We start from the raw sequence: 19,772 nt of genomic DNA, 5'->3' as shown, positions 1-19,772 counted from the left end.
CTGTTCAGGGCCTCCCCCTGTGCCTGGCAGTAGTGGACACTCAGTAACTATTTGTTTTTGAATGAATGCAGAATGTTCTGGAGCTAGGCACTGCCCACACCATTCTCCTGGCACAGAGAGCTGCAGAGAGCCCTCCTGGTGGGGTAGAGAAGGCAAGCTCCAAGGGCTCCAGGCAGTGGGGAGGAAGTCCCTGAGATGGGGAGGTGGTAGGGGAGCTGAGAGTCTCCCAGGATCATGGGAAATCCTCCCCACAGCCCAAGGAAAGTCTGACCTGGCTTTTCCCAAATCTACTGTGTGACTCCTGGCAAGTTACTTCCCTTTTGGAGACTCTCCATCCATCTCAATAGTGGGATGAGAAGCCCTACCCTGCCTGTTTCCCTAGGGAGGGGCAGGGGTTGTGGGCATCAGATGAGACCATGGCTGGGAAAAGGTTGGGTACCCTGGGTCCTGGGCCTGGGGTGAGGGTGTGGAGGGGGAGAACAAACAGAGAAGGAAGGAAGAGAGAAGAATGAGGGGAGAGAAACAGACACAGACACACAGACACACACATAAGTGAGGAAACCATGAGACATAATGAGGGAATGAGTGAGAAAGAGAACAGGAAGGGAGGAGAAAAACCAGAAGACCCCAAGAAACAAAAAGGAAAATAGAGAGATAAAAATTAAGAGAGAAACAGGAAAAAGAGGGAAAGAGAGCCAGGGGAGAGGACAGGGATCCTCAGAGACACAAGGGCACAAGAAATGAGATAGAGAGAGAGGGAGGGAGAGAAGCAGAGACAATAACACAGGGGGAGGGGCAGTGAAAAGCCACACAGACAGAGGAAAGAAAAAGAAATGGAGGGAGAAAATGAGATGGAGTGTTAGAGTCAGAGAAAGATGGAGAGAGGGAGAGATACAGGAGAGAGAAAGAAATGAGGAGAATCAGGGCCAGAGAGGGAAAGAGACCAAGGGAGAGAAGGATGAGAGAGAAGCCAAAGGTGACAGAGCGATGGGGATCGATGGACAGAAAGAGCGATAAATGATCAGACCCCACAGACCCCTGCCCCTCACTCACTCACTCTGAACCCTGCTGCACTCCAGACAGGTGGGGATCCAGAAGAAAGCCTCAGCTCCCCTTTTGTCTGCAGGGCCTGGCCTATCCTGTCCTGCTGGTTTGGCTACTGCCATCCTCTGTGGTAAGGCTTTTGAGGGGCACCCAATGGGAGGCAGGGCTCCAAAGCTTGTCCTGTAGGTTGACTGACGTGGCCACTGGGTGGAATCTGAAGGGAAAACCCAGTGACACCTTCCCTTGAGGCCTGGGCAGGCCCCAGCCTGCCTTCTTTTGGGGCCCAGACTAAAAAAGACCTCAAAGGTCACCGTCATCATGCTCTTCACTGTACAGAGGAGGAAACTGAGGCCTAGAGAGGGAGAGGGACAAGCCTGAAGTCACAAAACCAGGTCATGGCCTAGTTGGAACTAACTTTGATGGATGCTGAGGCCTGAAAATCTGGAGACTTGCTTTCTCCTGGTCAATTTGCTTCCTGCCCAGGGATGTCCTGAGACTTTAGTGACAGTATCCTGGATGCCAGTCCCGGGGTGGAGAGTTTTACCCAACATCCTGTGAACTGACTACTGTGATAAGACCCATCATACAGATAAGGAGACTGAGGCTCAGAGAAGTTAAGACTTCAAAGCCTGAGGTCACACAGTGTCAATACCCCAGATAGGTCTGTTTGACCTTGAAAGTTGGGTTCCTGCCATGGGACCTCCCAGCCACCGTGGGTAATGAGCTCTGTAATATGGAAAAGGTGGGCAGAGGTGGGTGGCTATTCCTCCAGTTAGGGAAAATTACCAGAACAATGGTTTCAAAACATTAGAATTCTTCCCAGAGGGACCCACCTTTTTTCAGTGGTGTTCCTACCTTTAGGAACCCCAGGTCTCCCTACCCTTCCCACCACCACACTCGATTCCACATCCCTTTTCTCAACCTCTGAAGAGAAGGAGTTTGGCTCTGGGCTACTCCCACCCTCTCTCCCTCTTCATTGTCCCCAGCCATGACCTCCTGAACCACAGGCCCAGGCTGGTTCTGAGTATAGAGGTGGGCCTGCACACCCTAAAGCCCCCCTTCTACCTGCTATGCACAGTGAGCATCTCCCCCAGCTCTGCCCGTGGCTCTGCCTCACTGGGGCTCACCCTCCTGGAAGAGACTTGGATGGAGATTGGGAGGAATGTTGGAGGAGCAGTAGGCTGATGGGAAGAATGACAATCACTGTCCCTACCAGCTCTGATCTCCCAGTAAAGCTTTCCAAGAACTATACTGCCAGCCTCTAACCCCTCCCTAGCTAGATCCTGTCCCCTGAGGTTTTCTCACCCTCAACGACCCTCAGTTTCTTCATCTGCATTATGGGTGTAAGCACCCCAACTTCCCTGGATGATTGGAAGGCGAATGATACGTTAGCTTTGGGACACAGGAACACGTGCTGGCTGTAAACTCTCCCTAGCGGAGAGGCCACTCCTCTTGGGGAGCACATGATGCTACTGTGTCCCACTGGTGGCTACAGTCCAAGGATGGAGATGGTTGCAGACTGAGACCCCTGCCCAGCCCTCTACTCCTCTGGGGGCCGTAGTCCCTTTAAGTCTGGAGCATAGCTCCGCCCCATGTTGCTCTCAAGTTCTGCTCTGGCTATGTTTCCACCATCAGATCAAGAGGGTTGCTGCTTGGCCAGGCCTCTGCCTTTGAGTCCCAGGAAATAGAGAGCCCTGGGGTGCTGTTCCTTGATTATGCCAAGAGGCTTTCTTAGAACCAACACTGGGTGATGGTGGGAGGGCACACTCCAGGTGGCCAGGAGATGGATGCTCCCTTTACCAGAAACCTCAGGAGCTCCCAGGGTGGGGGTGGCTACAGGGCCCAAGCCCTGCCCTCACCTCTTTCACCCAACTCTGGTAGAGGCCATGGCCCTCTGCCAACTTCATGGAGGTGGGTGTGGCAGCCACTACTGGGGTGGCGGTCTAAGGATGAGTTCTGAGAGCTTCCTCTGAGCCCCTGAACCCTCTTCCCTCCCTAGGAATAAAGGGATCCCCTCCTGGCCCCCTGCCCCAGGGCCCAAGGCTTTGGCTCCCACAGTCCCCATCCAGGCGGGGCTGGCAGCAGGTGACTGGATGAGAAAGGCATGGTGAATGGGGGCGTGGGCCTTGGCAAGTACACTCCTTGGCCAATCAGCGGCCTGCCCAGCCGGTGGATTCAGTTACAAGCCAGAGATCACCCCACACTCCAGCCTCCTTCCTACTCCTCCCAAAGCTCCATTCATTGGCCCTGCCGCAGGGTCTGCAGGGCACCGCTTCCGCTCAGCTGCTTAAAGCTGCTGCCTCGTGGGCTGCCAGGGGTAGGTGTTGTGGGGGCTTTGTCTGACTGGGCTGGGCCAGGACAGAATGGGGATTCTGGTAGTGCTGTTAGGGATGCTGAGCTTCCTGGGAGTGGCTGTGGGGAGCTCCTCTGCCCTCCTCTGGGACAGCACCTCCTGCCACTTGGCCAGGCCCATCCCCGGCAGCCCCTTGGGGACCCTGAGCTTTCTGGGCAAGAATGCCCAGGGACTGGCCCTGGTCCACACCCACTGGGATGAGCACGGGAGGCTGCAATCTTGTAGCCAGCAAGACGAGCCAGAGCTCACTGCAGCCTTTAGTGCTCTCTGTGCTGGTGAGATCACCCGGGGCACCTTCATCCACACCCCTGGACCTGAGCTGCAGAGAGCCCTGGCCACACTTCAGAGTCAGTGGGGAGCCTGCCGAGGGACTGAAGAGGGTCCAGCAGGGGCTAGGGAGAAGCGAGCAGCAGGGGTCAGGGAAGAGCTAGCAGAAGGACACAGAGGAGCACCCAGCAGCATAGGACACCAGCGGTTGAAGAGAGGCTGGACTATGCCTGGCACGCTGTGGTGTGGAGTCGGGGATTCTGCCGGAAACTCCACAGAGTTGGGTGAGTGATGGGGATGTGGACCAGGGGGTAGGGGAGGGAAGTGTAGGCTTTTGCCCTGGCCCCCATTCTTCCAGACTGTGTGTCCTTGGGAGAATGACTTAACCACTGTAAACTTCAATGTCCTCATCTGTAAAATGGGGTGACCATAAGTCTCATCATGGGTTGCTTGAATTAGGTCATAGATGGGAAACGTCCTAGTCAAACCTTGGAGTCCTCATTAATCACCATCCCAGGGAGGGGGTGGACTGGGATGGGTCCCAGGTTGGCCAAGCCAAAACACCATCACCTAAGAGGAGGCTTTATGAGGACAAGGTGCCCAGTGGAATGGACACTGAGACCCAAAGGCCTGGGTTAGCAAATTCAAGCTGAACAGGTCACTTCCCCTCTCTGAACCTTGGTTTTCTCACCTGAACCATGAAAGTGACATTTCCCTCACAGGGCTGCTGTGAGCTTGGGTGTGGGAAGTGCCAGGCACTTGGGAAATGCTCAGTAAAAGGCACTATTGCTTTTTACTGACAAACAAACATGGATGACTTTTTTGCACTGTCAGTACAGCTGTCTTTGTGCATGCATGGCAGGCTGGGGGCAGGCTTTGGCACCTGAGTTGGAGCAGACTGGCATCCTGACAATGCTTCATCGTGCCAATGAGAAAGGTTGCACCCTGCCTGTTTGCCATTCCATTCCACACACATTCATAACTTCTGAGTTTTATTTGCGGTGTGAGCTTGGGAGCTCTGGAGGCAGACTTTAGTCCCTGAGTAAGTCCCTTTCCTGGACAAGGGCTCCTGGGTGGGCTGCCCGGCACTTGGAGCTGCCCAGTAGAGGCTGTGCGTGGGTGCTCTCTTCAAGCTTTGAAACTGAGTGTCCCACAGACAGTGGTCTGAGGCCGCCCAGGGCATCTGTGTCAGGGCTGGGGTGAGAATAAGGTCCCTGCTTCTTGCACTGGATGGGCATAGCCAGTGTGTGGTGCCCAGGACCCTGCTGAGCTGGTGCCCCTGCCCCTGCTTCCTGCAGGGATCTTCCAAGGCCCTGATCTCTGCTGCCGGGAACATGACCGATGCCCACAGAACATCTCGCCCTTCCAGTACAGCTATGGTATCAGAAACTACCGATTCCACACCATCTCCCACTGTGACTGTGATGCCAGGTTGGCAGTGGGCAGAGAGGGTTGGGGACTTACGGGTGGAGTAGTTCCTGGGTGCAGAGACTGGGATTCCAAAGAATCCTAAAGAATCAGCTAGTCAGACACCCTACCATGCAGGTGGGAAAGCTGACCCTAGGAGAAGAAGAGACTCTTGGATCCCAAACCACCTGGATGGTAGTGACTGGGTGGGCTGGAGGAGGAGCCAGGTGGCTCTCTGTGGTCCAGGGACCTGAGTACCAGCTCTGGGGCAGGTTCCAGCAATGCCTGAAGAACCAGCAGGACTCCATCTCGGACATCGTGGGTGTGGCCTTCTTCAATGTGCTGGAGGTCCCCTGCTTCGTGCTGGAGGAGCAGGAGGCGTGTGTGGCGTGGTACTGGTGGGGAGGGTATGTAGCTGCCCCCTTCAATCTCCTTCCCAGCCAGAGAGGGAGCCCAGGGAGGGATACCTGCCTGTATGTCTGTCCTCCAAGGAATGATGCCTCATCCTCCCTGTCTTCTCCTCAGGACAGGGCCAGGATGCAGACCTTCCCTGGGTGCCCAATACAACCCAGTGGGACAAGGGATGGGACTGGCAGAAACTTGGTCTCCATGGAGAGGAACCTAGGGCTTCTGGGAGGGGTATTATGAGTTACCAATTGTCACCTTCCAGGTGCAGAAGGTATGGCTCCATACCTCTTGCCCACCTCCAGCCCAGGACCCTCTATAATGCCTCCTGGAGCTCCCCAGCCACCCCCCAGCCTCCCAGCCTTCAGAACCCAGCCCCTAGCAAGCCACAACAGAAGCAGCGTCCTCAGAAGCGACCACCGCAATGGAAAGGGTCTAAGCACCCCAGCAAAACCAACACCACAGCCCTCCGGACCCCTGTGGCCTCCACCCAGCCTGATATGACCCCCACAGCCTGGCTGGAGGTCACCCATCCAGGCCTCCAGGGGCCATGGAGTGGCCTAAAACCTCAGGGTGAGTTCCAAACCTAACTTTGGGGGTTCCTGATGTGGGAAGGTGTCCCTGCCTCTGTACAAGGTCGAGGACCCTGTGTTGTTTCCCTTCCTGTTCCAAACTCCTCCTGGGGGTCTCCCAACCTCTCCCATAAAATCATGCTGCAGCCAGAGGGGTTTTCATAAGCCTTAAACTTGACCATATCACTCCTCACTGAGCCCCCACCTGGCTCCTCTTACTTCAGATGATGATGTTCGAACACCCAGGGGCCTTCAGGTGCTGGTCCTGCAGACTCTACTTCCCAGCTGAAACTCACAAACCTCATTTGGTTGCTCTCTCCCACCTCTGGGCCTTTGCTCATGCTGTTCCTTCTGCCTGGAGCACTCTCCTGAATTTTTCTCCTAGCCTCGGTTTAGCAGTCTCTGCCTCCAAAAAGCCTTTCCTGATCACCCTGGGCTTCCCCTATGGAAGCCCATAGGCTTCTTCTGGGCTTCCCCTATGGTGGCACTGCCATGTGTGTATGTGTGTGTGTGTGTGTGTGTGTGTGTGTGTGATATGTGTGTGTGATGTGTGTGGCACTCTGAGGGCACGAAGGGCATGAGACACGAGGACACTGTGTTTGAGCGCATGTGCCTATGTTCCTCCTAAATGGCAGTGGGCATTGGAGGGCTTTGCTGGGGACTGGGCTACCCTCATCACCATGCTCCCCCAACCCAGATGTCCGCCGAGCCTGCCGCAGCTTCCGCCACTTGGATCAATGTGAGCAGCAGATCGGGCCTCAGGAAACAAAGTTCCAGCTGCTCAATAGTGCTCATGAGCCCCTCTTCCACTGCAACTGCACACGCCGGTGAGGCTTGCTTGGACCCTTCGGGGGTGGGCAACCTGCTTCCAGTCACTAAGAGGGGGCTGCTGGGTGGCCAGGCACTACCCTAGCTTAATCCTGCCTCTGCCCTCAGCCTGGCACGCTTCCTGAGGCTCCACAGCCCACCTGCAGGCACCAGCGTACTTTGGGAGCTGCTAGGCACAACCTGTTTCAAGCTGACCCCTCCACTGGACTGTGCTGAGGGCACAGGGTAAGTCACGGCAAGGCCAGGAGGGAGGGGACATTTTCCCAAGGGGTGGGTTACCTGTGGGGATGGGGATGTGTGCCAGGACTAAGGGGATGGAGAAAGGGGTTAGGGCACCTCTGAGCTCCATTTTCATCATACCCTACTCCCTGGTGCTCCAGGTTCAGCTCTGCAGTTGGTTCATATGGGTTGATGTTGATTCTTTCACTTCCTGTGTGATGTTGCAAGTTGAGTCACCTCTCCTTGTCTCCATTTTCTTATTTGTAAAATGGATGTAGAAGCCAAGGAAATGGCGTGTGTGACACATATAGCCCAAGGCCTGCCTGGCACACAGTAAAAGGCTTACTTGCTTAACTCTTGCTTTTAACCTAAAATCTCATTTCAATTCTGATTCCCAGAGAAAGCTGCTTGTTACCCTTCCCTTTTCACAGGTGAGGAAACCGAGGTCCAGATTGGCCCGGGTTTCTGCAGCCAGCTAGCAGCAGAACTGGGGCCTCTGGGTGCTAGCCCAGGTTTATTCTGCCCCCTTCTAGATGTAACCCACCCTTCCCTGGCGCCAGCCCTGCTCCTCTCTAGGCCTCGGTCCCCCTGTCTGCAGAGCAGGGTGGGATCCTTGGCAGCCATGACCACCTGCCCCACTTTTCTCCGTTCACAGCTGTTTCAGAGACCCTAGGGCCATCAAGGTGTCAGCTCGGCACTTGCAGCGACTTCAGCAGAGGCGACTCCAGCTCTGGGGTGTGAACACAGATGAGGGGCAGGTATGGCCTTCAAATCACCCAAGAGCCCCCATGTCATTCTATGACCGGTGTCTGCAGCTGACCCAGGCAGCCTGGAGACCTGACAGACAGCAGAAATCCTAGAACCACTGACCTCAGTTCCAGCTCTCCTGGGCACCAAACTGGACCTTGCTCCTGGCTCTGCTAGTCCCTGGGGGTCTTGGCCTACTCTCCATGTGTTAGATTGAAGCATAGCACAGGCCCTTGTGGACAGCCAGGAGGCTGGATGGGGGGAAGAGGGAGCAAGGCTGAAATGCTGGACCACGTCTCCTGCTGTGCTGAGCAATCTTGAGCTGGTGATACAACCCCTCTGTGCTTGGATGTGGTGTTCAAGAGGCTCATTCTGGGGAATGGGGAAAGGGTAACCTACTACAGCAGCCTCAGGAGGTACTAGTAAGAGGTACATGTATCTTCAGGTCGCAAAATTAATACGTGTCTCAAGACCCTGCTCAGAGGAACCCCAGCACCTATCTGCTGAGGCCTGAGGCAGTAGGTCAGAGGATGGGATATCACAGAAGTGCCTGTGTCTGAATCCAGGAAAGAGGAGGGTGGCTAGAGAGGGCTTCCTAACTCTTCTCCCTGGGGGATCCCTTCTCTTAACAGCTGCCATGCCCTTCCTGGCCCAGCCCTGGCCCAAATCTCTGTGTCCTTGAGCAAGGGGCCTCCCTGACTCTGAGCCTTAGTTTCCTCCTCTGAAAAAGCAGGGTGTAATCAGGACCTACCTCATAGGATTGTTGAGGATTAAGTAAACCAATACATGGACAGTGCTTAGCACCTTGTAAATGTTCCCTCCCTGTAACATAGAGCCAAACTGTGGTTAGGTGTCTGATTTGGAGAGGTTCACCTCCTGGAGGCCTCAGTTTGCCCATCTGTGAAAGGGGTCTAAGAATTGCACTGAACTCAATACCACAACTCAGGGTTGTGGTGCAGAGTAAAAGAGATGGCATGTGTAATGTATATATACAGCTTGTGCCTGGTAATTGTCAGATCTGTCATCGTCTTCCTCTTTAGTCTGATCCTCTGACTACCCCGACCCCGACTGCTAACAAGTTAGGAAGGAGTCAGGAGTGATGCTGGAGAATTTAATTTCTAATTGATGACCTCCAGGATTGCCCCCCCCCCATCCCAGATGGGGGCCAATAGGGCTTTGCTGATTGTCACAGTTGAGGTGCCGGAACTCAGTTTGGGGGACCCCAGATGGCCACCCCTGGCCAAGACAGTGGCAGGTGCGGATAAAGCTGGAGCAGCAGCAAGAGGGACACAGGTGGGTTTGCAGAAGATTGGGACACAGTGGGGACTGCCTGGGCCCATCTGCCCATCCATCCTCAGGGCCCCAGGCCCCCTTCCTCCAGCCCCTGCCGGCCCTGGGGACTGGGAGACAGGCTATGAGGGGCCGGGGCTTCCCGATTAGGTCCCCAGGAACCACCACCACCAGGGTCAACAGTCTCCAGGCGCAAGGCAGGCAGCAAGCCCAGGCTTCGAGGCACAGGTGGTGGGAAGGCCCAGGGACCAAGCAGCCCAGAGGGCCCCTCCTCACTACTGCCCCGGCTGCTACCATCATTGCCCCTGTCAGGGGCCATCCGAGGCAGGCGGCGGCTCTGGGGTGAGGGGCTGCGGCTGGCACCGCGGCGTTCACGGGATGAAGGCCGCAGGGCAAGGCCGGGGAAGCGGGCCAGGCCCGGGCTGCGGCTACGGTGTCTCTTGGACTTGCCAGGGCTGGGGCTGCGGGACTTGGGTGCAAGCAGCTCCAGGGTACTGTCATCCTCGTCCTCTGAGCTGGCACTTGAGCTATCTGTGCTGCTGCTGGCCAACTCCGAGGTAGGCAGCGAGATCTGGGAGGAAGGTTGGTTACTGGTTTGTCTCACTCCCCAACCAGCCATTCAAGGCGTCTTGGAACCACTCCAACCCTGCCCATTGGCAGACCCAGGAAGGTTAGGCTGCTTGTAGGAGATCATGGAGCAGAATGTGGAGGCTGTGACATTTGAACAGGGGCTTTTAGCACCCCTGATCCTGCAGTCTGACCTACTCACCTGGAAGGGCTCAGTGACACCGATGAGGATGCTGTGGGTGTGGCTATAATAGCCCAGTATGAAATCTCCATGGCCCTTGGGAAGTGACTCCTCACTGAAGGTCACCTGATGGGCCCAGGGCATAGGCCCAGGTTGGGGTCAGCCTCAAAGACTGCCCAAGCCAAGTCCTGAGCCCAAGGGCCACAGGGACTTCCTCCCACTCTTCCCCTCCCCTTAAGTACCTGGTAGATGTTCCCATCCACATCCTCATGTTTGGCCCAGACATAAGCCACGTAGTCCTTACAGTGGCGGAAACCCACCTGGGGCGAGAGGAATCAGGGTTATGACTCCTATCACCTTACTCCAGTGGCCCCCCCAGTGTAGCAACAAACTCTGGAGAAACCAGTAATTCCCCCTGGGTACCCAGCTGCTCTTCCAGGCCCTCCCTTCCCTGAGTCACTGACCATCCCTGCCCTTCTCACCCGGTACAAGCCGATCCAGTCCCAAGAGCTGCGGGCGAACACTGTTTCTATGCGGTACCTCACCACAGCCTGCTCTGGCCGCACCCACTCATCTGCCACCTCCAGCCGCACTAGCGGCACGTCGTCCCTGTAGGCAAACTGCCCAGGGGCAGGGGGAACATCAGGGGAGACCCTCGAGTATCCCATGTACCTAGGGCCCTTGGGCCTGAGTCAGCAAAAATAGGCTGAGATAAAGGGCCTTTGAAACCACCTTACAGACTGGGAAACTGAGGCAAAACAGGTCTAGGATAGGGACGCCTGGGTGGCTCAGTTGGTTAAGCATCTGCCTCTTGATTTCGGCTTAGGTCATGATCTCATGGTTCATGGTTCAAGCCCTGCAGCGGGCTCTGTGCTGACAATGTGGAATCTGTTTGGGATTCTCGGTCTCTTATTCTCTCTCTCTGCCCCTTCTCCCTGCCTCTCAAAATAAATAAACTTAAAAAAAAAAATAGGTCTAGGATAAATGCTGGGCTTTCTACCCTCCAGCCCAGGGCTCTTTATGCCCATAGCCTCGTAAGGGAGTAAGAATACAGCTTTGAAGTGAATAGTGTAGCCCTGTTTCTGTCATTGCTCTTTTTCTGTCCCTCAGGACTCAGATGGTGTGTCAGCCTCCAGCTTTTGTCTGCTCCCCTGTTTATGTGGTTTCAGGTTTCCCTCACTCCTCAGTTTTTGAGCCAGGCTGTTCCAGAAGAAACCAGCACATCTTCTCCCTGTCCCTAGGTTCCTAACAGAAGGTTTGCCTGGGGTGGCCTCTTAGAAACGCTCTCCAGGGCCTTGCAGGTCAAAACTCCCACTAAGCCCCATTCTGATTGTGTTGCTTTGGATGAGAGACTTAAGTTCTCTGAGCCTCATTTTCCTCACCAGTAAAACTAGGAGGAGAATTTAGATATCTCAGGGCCTACTAAGGCATTCAAAGGGATGACAAAGCCACAGGGACCAGCATGTATTAGGTGCTCGACAGGTAACATTCTGCAAGGGTCAGAGTCCTTGATGAGGAGGGGAGGTCAGGGTACCCAAAAGGAGTGGCACTCAAAAGTCACCCAGAAGGAGTGGTTCTGAAGGTGAGGCTCCTGACTGAAGGTTAAACTTGACACCCAAGTCTTTTACCAAAGATTATGGGAGGCCAGATGTGGGCAGATTTGCTTCCCAGCTGAGGATACTGGCCAACGGCCCACTGACTGACCACATGACAAAGTTACCAGGGAAAACATTCTCTGGTCTGCAGGGCTCCCTCTTATCAGATCAAGGGAATCGGAGAGCCCAGAGTTGGGTTTCAGGACTGGACAGGCGGGATCTACCCTCCTCTGCTGCTGAGAGTATGTGCAGCTTGGGGTACATGCCTACCCCACTGGAAGGCCTCAGTTTCCCCCACAGAAAAACAGAGTGTTGGACTACATGGTCTCTCAGGTCCCATTCTGACATTCTAGCATTTCTCCTTTTTACTTTGCAAACCAGAGACCTCAACCCTAAACACAATGTTAAATTATAGCAACTAGAATTTAGCTTTGTATTTTTCATGTCTCTACTCCTCCTCCCCATTACTACCTCACTCCTAGCACCTGGCACATAGTAAAATGATAAACAAATAATGAATAAATATGAATGAAAACTATATGGAGTCTGAATAAACATTTTCATTTTGCTGGTCTTATTATATGAATATATAAAGTGAATTTTAGCATAAATTGCCCTAATCCTTTCTCAGAACAGAGTTAGGGATTAGTGGAAAAGGCATAGACTCTGAAATTAGGCTAGCTTGGGTTCAAATCCTAATTCTTCTGTTTATCAGCTGTGTGACCCTGGTATGATGCTGTGTCTCTGAGCCTCAGTTTCCTCATCTGAAAATGGAGATCATAACCCACTCCCACTCTGCTATGATGAATGGATGCTGCTGAAGGCAGGTGCAAGGGATTACTGGTGGGCCATGGGGATGTCCCCATGAAGGGATGCTGAGCTGGACCTGGGGATGTCATGAGGGGAACATGAAGCCAGGACTCACCTGCAGGATGAACTGAGCAGCCACGGGCTTGTGATCGCTGACTGTGTATTCCATGTGGCTACGGTAGCTGTACTGGGTCACCTTGAGCCGGTGGCTTTCCCGTCCTGAAGGGCTGGGACCCACACTTGGAGCCTTGACCTTCCACAGGATACGGTCTGTCCAGGCTGGCTTCCGCTTCTTGGCACTGCAGTGAGCAGGGGTGACCCAAATTTCAGGGGATAGGGTTTGAGGCACAGCCCCCAGCCTTACTTCTTGCCCCGCTTTCTTCCCTATCCAGACGACTTCAGCCCACGTGTCCACCTCGTCCCAGTGCTGAGCTCACCTGGTATCATATTTGTTAGTACCCACATCAAACTTGAAGGTGGGTGCAAAGTTGAGGGGCCCCTCCTGGAAGCCCTTCAGGATGGGCCAGGTGTTCTTGGCCATGTTGAGCTGTGAAGGTCCAAAAGGGCAGAATTGGACAACAGCTTGGACAGGGCAGGTGAAGGCAAGGGCGAGAGCTGAGGATACAAAAGTGTGTCCAGTCATGCTCTGTGTGCTTGGTGTTTAGGGTGTGGGCTGGGATTCTATACCTGGTCCTTCTCCCAGAGCTGGTGGAGCTGATCACTGTCAATGGCAAACTTGACAAAGTGCAGGTCATAGCTCTCAATGCGGAAGTTGAGGTCCCCAAACCAGAACACGAGGCTGTTCAGGGGTGGGGGTCAGGAGGGTCCATGGGGTGAAAGATCCTTCTCTACCCCCATCCAACGACAGCACTGGATGCCCCTAGTGATGATGCAGTGGGTGGAGTGGGTGGCAGCAGATCTACCCTGCCAAGGAGCAGCAGGGGGATGTGGATCTAGAACAAAGTTAGGTTCTGGGGCCTTCAGCAAGGCCCCACCCCTCAGCAAAGCTCCACCCAGCAGGCTCTGCCCCACCATCAAACTTACCAGCATTCGTGTTCCTAGATGTAGTTTAGGTGGTCACCCACCCCCATAGGCTCTGCCTCTCCCCCACAAGGTCCACCCAGGCTGGCCCTCAGGTTCCTGTGGCCAAGTATTTGTACTCTGTCTTCTGAGACCCACCCTTCCTTCACCAGCCCCGCCAGCGCCCATACTCGTGATCCAGGATGCCATGTGCCCCGGGCCCCTGGAACTGCTGGAGGCTAAGGATGGTTTGGAAGTTGTCCTTGCGCTGCTCTGCCTTGTCCATGTGCGCTGGCAAGTGGCAGTTCAGGAAGCAGAGCATGTGCCCGAAGGCCGCCAGTCGCACGCTCACTCCACCCTTGTTGCCCTTGGGAGACAGGGTGGAGTGAGTCAAGGGCGGGGCCTAGGCAAATAGAAGAGGCACTGAGCTGGGCAAGAGAGGGGCGAGGCCAGCCAGCCCTTAGAAAAGGCTTAGAGAGAGGTGGGTTCTAGGAAAGGATCGGAACACTGGGACGGGTCAGGGACAGAAAGAGGGCTGGGTCTAGAAAATGGTGTGGGGTGTTGGGCGGGGTTGGGGAGAAGTAAACCTCAGGGTAAGAAGAGGACAAAGGAGAGGGGACCTTGCCTATGCTTGGGGGACCAGGGAACTAATCTATAGACCCCTTGGGGCCTTGTCCCCTCCAGGGCTGTTCCCATGCTCACCCAATAGCCTCCCAGGCCAGTGCGTGTGCAATCAGTCTGCACGTCTCTCAGGAAGGGCAAGTGGTAGTACTTGGCGAACAGCAGCAGGATGACGCCCTGCATCCGCACAGTACTCACCTGCAGTGAGAGGCAACGTGGCTGAGGGACCCCACACAACTCTCCCGCCCCACTGTGCCCTTTCCCCAAGTCTTTCAGATCTGCTCCTCCATCCTCCTATTTCACAGACCTGGCAACAGAGGCCCAGCAGGCCCCACGGTGAGTCCAGGCAGAGCTAGGGCCAGAAGTCCAGGGGTCTCCACCCTTCCAGGGGCTGAGGGAAACATTACCAGCACGAAGTTGAAGGGTGCCAGCGCGTCCATGAAGAGCTCACTCCACTGGTCTGTGAAGAGTGCGTCCTTGAGCCGCTTGTTGATCATGGAGTTCACTTCCTGCAACCTGGTGGTGGGGTCAGGGTGGGAGATGAGGTCGCTATGGGTCTGGGAGTGCCCTAGAAGCCCCTCCCATGGGCAAAGCTCTGGGAGGCATAAGGGGTTCAGGAGCGGGGTCCACATGCCCTGCCCCCTCACCCAATGGCAATCATGTCCGACCCTTCACTGTCATCGCCACCGCTGCCCAGGTGGAGGAGGGATGTGACGTCGTCAGGGGGCATGGCGGTGCCCACGTTCCACGTGACCACAGTGATCCTGGGGGTGTAGGAGGGGTTATCACTGGGCACCACTCCCTCATCTTCAACCTCCCTCCCACAGGGCTCTTTCTGGGGAAATAAACGGAGGCAGGTGTCGGTGTAAGCTCTCAGAAGGACTGTGGGCCCAATATCCCTCCTATTAGATTCTCCCGGAGGGAGGCAGGGGTGGGCAAGTCCCTTAGCAGGAGATGCTGTCTTCTAAAGATCCCACAGTAGGCACAGCACCCGCAAGGAGTCTTCCTCAGGGAAATAAACTGGGGCAGTGTAGGGTAAGCCACCCTAGAAGAATGGCTACTTTTGGAGCTCAAGCCCCACCAACCCTCCTCGGGAGAGGGCCCCCTCACCAGAAGCCAGGGTCGCTCTTGCAGGTAGGCTGAGCTGACCAAGAGGATGATGAGGTGGATGTAGAAGGGGAGGTGGTGACCGGAGCTGGAGTTTCTTGGGGCTGAATACTGGGGCTCAGGTGTCCACTAGGTCCTGCTCCCTGCGTGCTAGGCCTGGGGAGGGCCATCTCAGGGGCTGGGGGGACGCAAGGGGAGCGGTTGGGAGAGCGGCTGGGGGAACGACTGGGAGACCTGGGTGGCTTGGGCAGAGGTGGGGGCACAGTCTGTGCCGAGGAGGCCCCTGGCCGGAAGGTGGGGGACAGAAGTCCTGGGGAACGGGTAGTAGGCTCTGGAGGGCTCTGGCTCACATCCAGAGGCAGGGTCTGGGGTGGCCGGGACAGGACAGGATCCTCAGGGCTGCTGCGGGGGGCCTCAGGACGGGCTCTGAATGAGGGGGAGATTCGGGGGTCTGGGGGTGTTTGGATCAAGGATGTGGAGCCCGTAGGACCAGATGTCTGAGCTGAAGGCTGGAGATGCCCTTCGGAAGAGGGGAGAGGTTTAGGGGCTGGGGCATCCCTCTGTTTAGCGGGTGTCCATCCCACAGAGGCTGGGGTTGGTATCACAGATGCTGGAGCCAGGGCCTGTTCCTGAGAAGATGACAAAACTGGGGAAGAGTTGGAGGGGGGCTGTGGTGTCTGCTCCTCAGATGCCAGGACCAGGCTCAGGCCCGAAGCAGCGAGTGCTGGCTTGGGTCCCACGGAGGCAGGTGGCACCTGCTTCTGGTCCCTGGATGTTGGAGCCAGCCTGGGCCCCAGAGTGGCTGTGGGAGGCCTTGGCCCTGCTGAAGCAGACATTACCAGCTGCCCCAGGGATGTTGGAGGCAGGACTGAGCCTGAGGTCACTGGAGGAGGCTTCGGCCCAGCTGGGGCAGACATGACTAACTGGCCCACAGACGTTGGAGCCAGGTTGGAACTGTGGCGGGCAGGAGCTGTTTTCTGCCTGCTAGGGGTAGACAGTTGAGCCAGGATGGGTCGGGGAGACACCAGAGCCAGCCTTGGCCCCTCTGTGGAAGGTGGATTAGCTGCTCGTGGCCCCACAGGTGCTAGAGCCAATCTTGGTTCGGAGGGTACTGGGGCTGCATTCTCCTTCGCTGGGAGCTGAAAACTTGAGTCCACCTTGCAGAAGACAAGTCAAAGACTTAGGGTAGCCCAACCAGGGGCTTGGGCCCCAACTTCCATAGAGACCCCGGTAGACTCCATCTAGCTAAGAAACACACATCTTTGCAAGGAAGTTCTTCCTAATTTCTCACCTCAATCCATTTTGTTGTGAATCACCTTCAGTTTGGGAGGAAACAGGATGCAGAAACTTATCCCCTCCCTCAAGTCTGACACCTCTCCTAGATGGGGAAACTAAGACCCCCAACTCAAAGGAGGCAAGGTATGAGCCTGAACCTAAGGGTTATCTCCTTGCCTTCCTGGCTGACACCAACTCCCTGGTCATGCTGGAGCGTTGGATGGCTGAAGCCATCTTCCCTTGGCAACGCTCCTTGCATTTCCTGCTGCTCCCCTGGCTAAGGGGTACTGACCTGACACCCCAGATCTGTACTCTCTGGACACTTCGGGTCTAGCTTATTAAATACCCCTCCTTCCCTTCACAGCACCCAGGAACCCTCAGGTTCATCGCTGCCAAGCATCCCAAACTCCTCGGTCGTGCTCCTGTTTGTCCTCCTCATCAGTACCCATAGTTCCACGTAGGAGCAAGACCCCAGGACTAAGACTGGCCATGTCGATTCCAAGCCCAGCTCTGTGTGACCTTAGGCAAGCACCTCTCTGCCCAAGACCTCAGTTTTTGTCTGTAAAATGAAGGAATTTGGTGAAGGGTCTCTGGCCACACCTTGTTCCTGAGAAGTCTTGGTCTCATAGTCTCTGCATTTATGACCCCAACATTTGCTAGGATTTCATTTGAGCCCATGGAATCATCCATTCTCATCAAGTGTGATTCTAATATTCAAAGTCCAGGATTCTGTTGATCCTGGCATTGCACTTCTCTGTGCCCAAATTGTACCTTCTCCCCATCTCCCCTACCTTTGAGGACAGGCAAGCATGTACCCTCTTTTTGTCTGGCAGGTGGAGTGGGGGGACATGAGGCCCTGCTGGGACCTTCTCCCCCTTCCCATCTGTCCTCTGTTTCTGATGCCCCTGTCTCCAGAAGACGGAATAAAATGTCCTTTGCCAGGGAGAGCAGAAGGTTTACACTCGCCCTGAGGTGGCCCCATTCCTGCCTCCAGACATGCAGCTTTGTCTGTGTCCAGTGTCCTTCTCGGTTCAGAGAACCTGAAACTCTGCCTCCACCTTCCTCCCCAAACTTAGCTCTTTGAGGCTGCATTTTGGGCATCCTCCTTGGCTCCAAGTGTCCCCCCAACTACCACACCGCCTCCAGCACTAACAACTTAGACATCCCAGATGTCACCGTTTTAGTCTTCAGGGACAAAGACAAACCTCCTCATTTTGCATTGCTTCAGAGAGAACAAGCAACTTGCCCAAGGTCACACAGCAAAGCTGGAGCACAGCTGGATTCCCTGACACCCAGTCTAGGGCTCTCCTGGGGGCTCCTAGCTATGGCTAACTCCATCTCTCTCTGGGTGTCCCATCACTGCCCTCTCAGCCCCCAAAGTGTCCTGTTTGCCTAGCCCCTGCTTGGTGGGCAAAGGAGAGTGCCAGCCCCTCAGCCAGGGGCACCAGGGTGCCTGCGGTGTGTGGGGGTGTGTGGGACCAAGGATCAGGCATGGGAGGGCTAGGTTTTAGGGGTCTTACCTTGGAAGGTGCCTCAGTTTGAGAAACCCCATGGGGCATGGGCAGGGGGCGCAGGCCAGCCCGGGTCCCTGGCCTCTTGCTGCCACTGCTGCTCTGGCCCTCCATGTCTGCAGCCCCTAGCAGCCCGGGCTCCCTCGGGCTCTAGCTCTAGCTCCTCCGCTCCCGGGAACCAGTGATGTCATCAGCCGTTTCAACCTGCTGAGAATTTAAAGACACAGGCACCCACTTCCCAGCCTAGAGGTGGCCTACCTTCTGGGAACCCTTCAGGCTGACTGCTGAGGCTGCAATGGCCATGGGGCAGGGTGGAGAGTGTGCCCATTGGCCTGGCCTGGTTCCCAACTGGCAGCATGGAGGGGGCTGTCTGTCTGCCCCATCCTCCTGCCAGTAGGCCTGGTTGGCCCTTATTCAAGAGTAGGATATTGACACAGCTGAGGATAAGGTAGAGACAGGTAGCTCAGAGCCAGCACCCTTTTCAGGATGGCAGAGGCACCTGAATCCCTGCCATGATCCTGTAACCTTCTTGACTCCCTGCCAGCCCAGGGCTTGCCTTGGCCCCCACCTTTGCCCCATTTTCGGGCCTTGGTGCCCGCCCCAGCCTGGCTTGATCCTTTCCATCCCAGAGCCAGACTCAGGCTCCAGCCACTGGAGTCCCCTCCCATTTCAGCCTCAGCACCACCCCCTGCTATCCTGCAAACACTTTGTCACCAGCCCAGGTTGCCTCCACAGGCCAGCCCCTCTCATCTTTTTTCTTAGGCACTCACTGGGTGTGGTTTGGGTGAGGGACTAGCTCAAGGTCACCTGGTGAGCTGGGGAGGTCTTGGGAGTTTCAGTGAGGAAAGGGAGTTTTCTCTGTGACCCAAGACCTGCAGGAACCAATTGGGGTATCTGGGGGTAGGGAACTAGGGTGGAGAAAGGCCCAGCAGTGGGGGAACAGACTGGCAGGTCAAATATAGGCTTGGGAAACTTAGAAGGCCAAGACCCAGCACGAGGTCTGGGGAAGTGTTTGCTGAATGAGCAGTTGACTCAATCACTGAGTGAGAAGAGTGAATGCATGACAGGGCTCAGAGATGGCCAGGGAGGACGGTGGGCCCTCTGCTTCTCTCTCTTTCCCTCTCTTACTTTTATCTGCTAAGCAGCCCCTGAAATCCTGATTCCTCTGGAATTGCTCGATTGTTCCAAGGGGAGTGATCTCACCCAGTTTAGGGAGAAAAGGTGCAGCGTTTTGTACCCAGAGCTCTCTGTTGGTCAACAGTCACCTCTGTATCCCCATGGGACTACGTGGCCCCTGTGTGAAAGCCATGTGGACAGATGCCTCATCCCCTTCTCCTGGATGGGCTTCCCACCTCTGCTTGACAGTCTCTGGGTCTAGTCTGTGTTTCCAGGCCAGCGTCTCTGTGAGGCTGGGATTTGCAGCAGCAAAGGCCCAGGTCACGTTAGGGCCCTGGAGTAGAAAGGATCTGGGGGTGATGAAGGGTGGTGGAAGTGATGGTTACCGGGGAGGTGACTGTAGTGGTGGAGATAGTGATGTACATAATTATGATGTTGGAAGTGGAGGACTGACACGGATGATGGAGACTGTGGCGTGGTTCATATAAATGGAGGTGGTGGAGGTGATAAGGGTTATAGATGTTGGCAATGGTTGAGGTAGTAGAATGAAGGGAGGGTGGTGATGGTGATGAGGGTGATAGTAATGGGTGAAGGAGAGGTAGGGGCAGGGAGACAGTGGGGGGTGTTATGTTGATGGAGGAGGAGATGGTGGTAGAACTGAAAGTGAAGGTGGAGGGGGTGGTGAAGGAAGAGGTGAGAGTGGACATGGTGGTGGTGCTCAAGCCACTAAAGAGGGAAGGACAATTTGAACTTAACCCTGCCCAGTCCTCTGACTCCTATTGTACAGAAAAGAAAGCTGAGGCCCCCATGAGTACTAGCCTCGGATGTAATCCCGGA

At 55.5% G+C, this 19,772-nt stretch overlaps 2 protein-coding genes across 2 annotated transcripts; one reads left to right on the top strand and one right to left on the bottom strand.

Annotated features, from left to right (window-relative positions):
- Positions 1-2,991: 2,991 nt before the first annotated feature.
- PLA2G3 (phospholipase A2 group III) lies at positions 2,992-9,187 on the top strand. Its single transcript, XM_049619026.1, has 7 exons — positions 2,992-3,948; positions 4,963-5,095; positions 5,344-5,478; positions 5,742-6,049; positions 6,746-6,875; positions 6,985-7,101; positions 7,751-9,187. The coding sequence occupies exons 1-7, from the start codon at positions 3,408-3,410 to the stop codon at positions 7,953-7,955; spliced, it is 1,569 nt and encodes a 522-aa protein (XP_049474983.1). The 5' UTR covers positions 2,992-3,407; the 3' UTR covers positions 7,956-9,187.
- INPP5J (inositol polyphosphate-5-phosphatase J) lies at positions 9,098-17,952 on the bottom strand. Its single transcript, XM_049619025.1, has 13 exons — positions 17,829-17,952; positions 15,037-16,190; positions 14,574-14,690; positions 14,334-14,442; positions 14,008-14,124; positions 13,497-13,672; positions 12,973-13,084; positions 12,723-12,832; positions 12,401-12,584; positions 10,363-10,500; positions 10,123-10,200; positions 9,902-10,006; positions 9,098-9,703 (listed from the first exon to the last, which is right to left on the bottom strand). The coding sequence occupies exons 1-13, from the start codon at positions 17,931-17,933 to the stop codon at positions 9,197-9,199; spliced, it is 3,012 nt and encodes a 1,003-aa protein (XP_049474982.1). The 5' UTR covers positions 17,934-17,952; the 3' UTR covers positions 9,098-9,196.
- Positions 17,953-19,772: the final 1,820 nt, after the last annotated feature.

Source organism: Panthera uncia (genome assembly GCF_023721935.1).
Source record: "Panthera uncia isolate 11264 chromosome D3 unlocalized genomic scaffold, Puncia_PCG_1.0 HiC_scaffold_8, whole genome shotgun sequence".
Classification (NCBI taxonomy): domain Eukaryota; kingdom Metazoa; phylum Chordata; class Mammalia; order Carnivora; family Felidae; genus Panthera; species Panthera uncia.
Note: the sequence above shows the minus strand (reverse complement) of the source record. Positions and strands in the feature narration are given on the sequence as shown.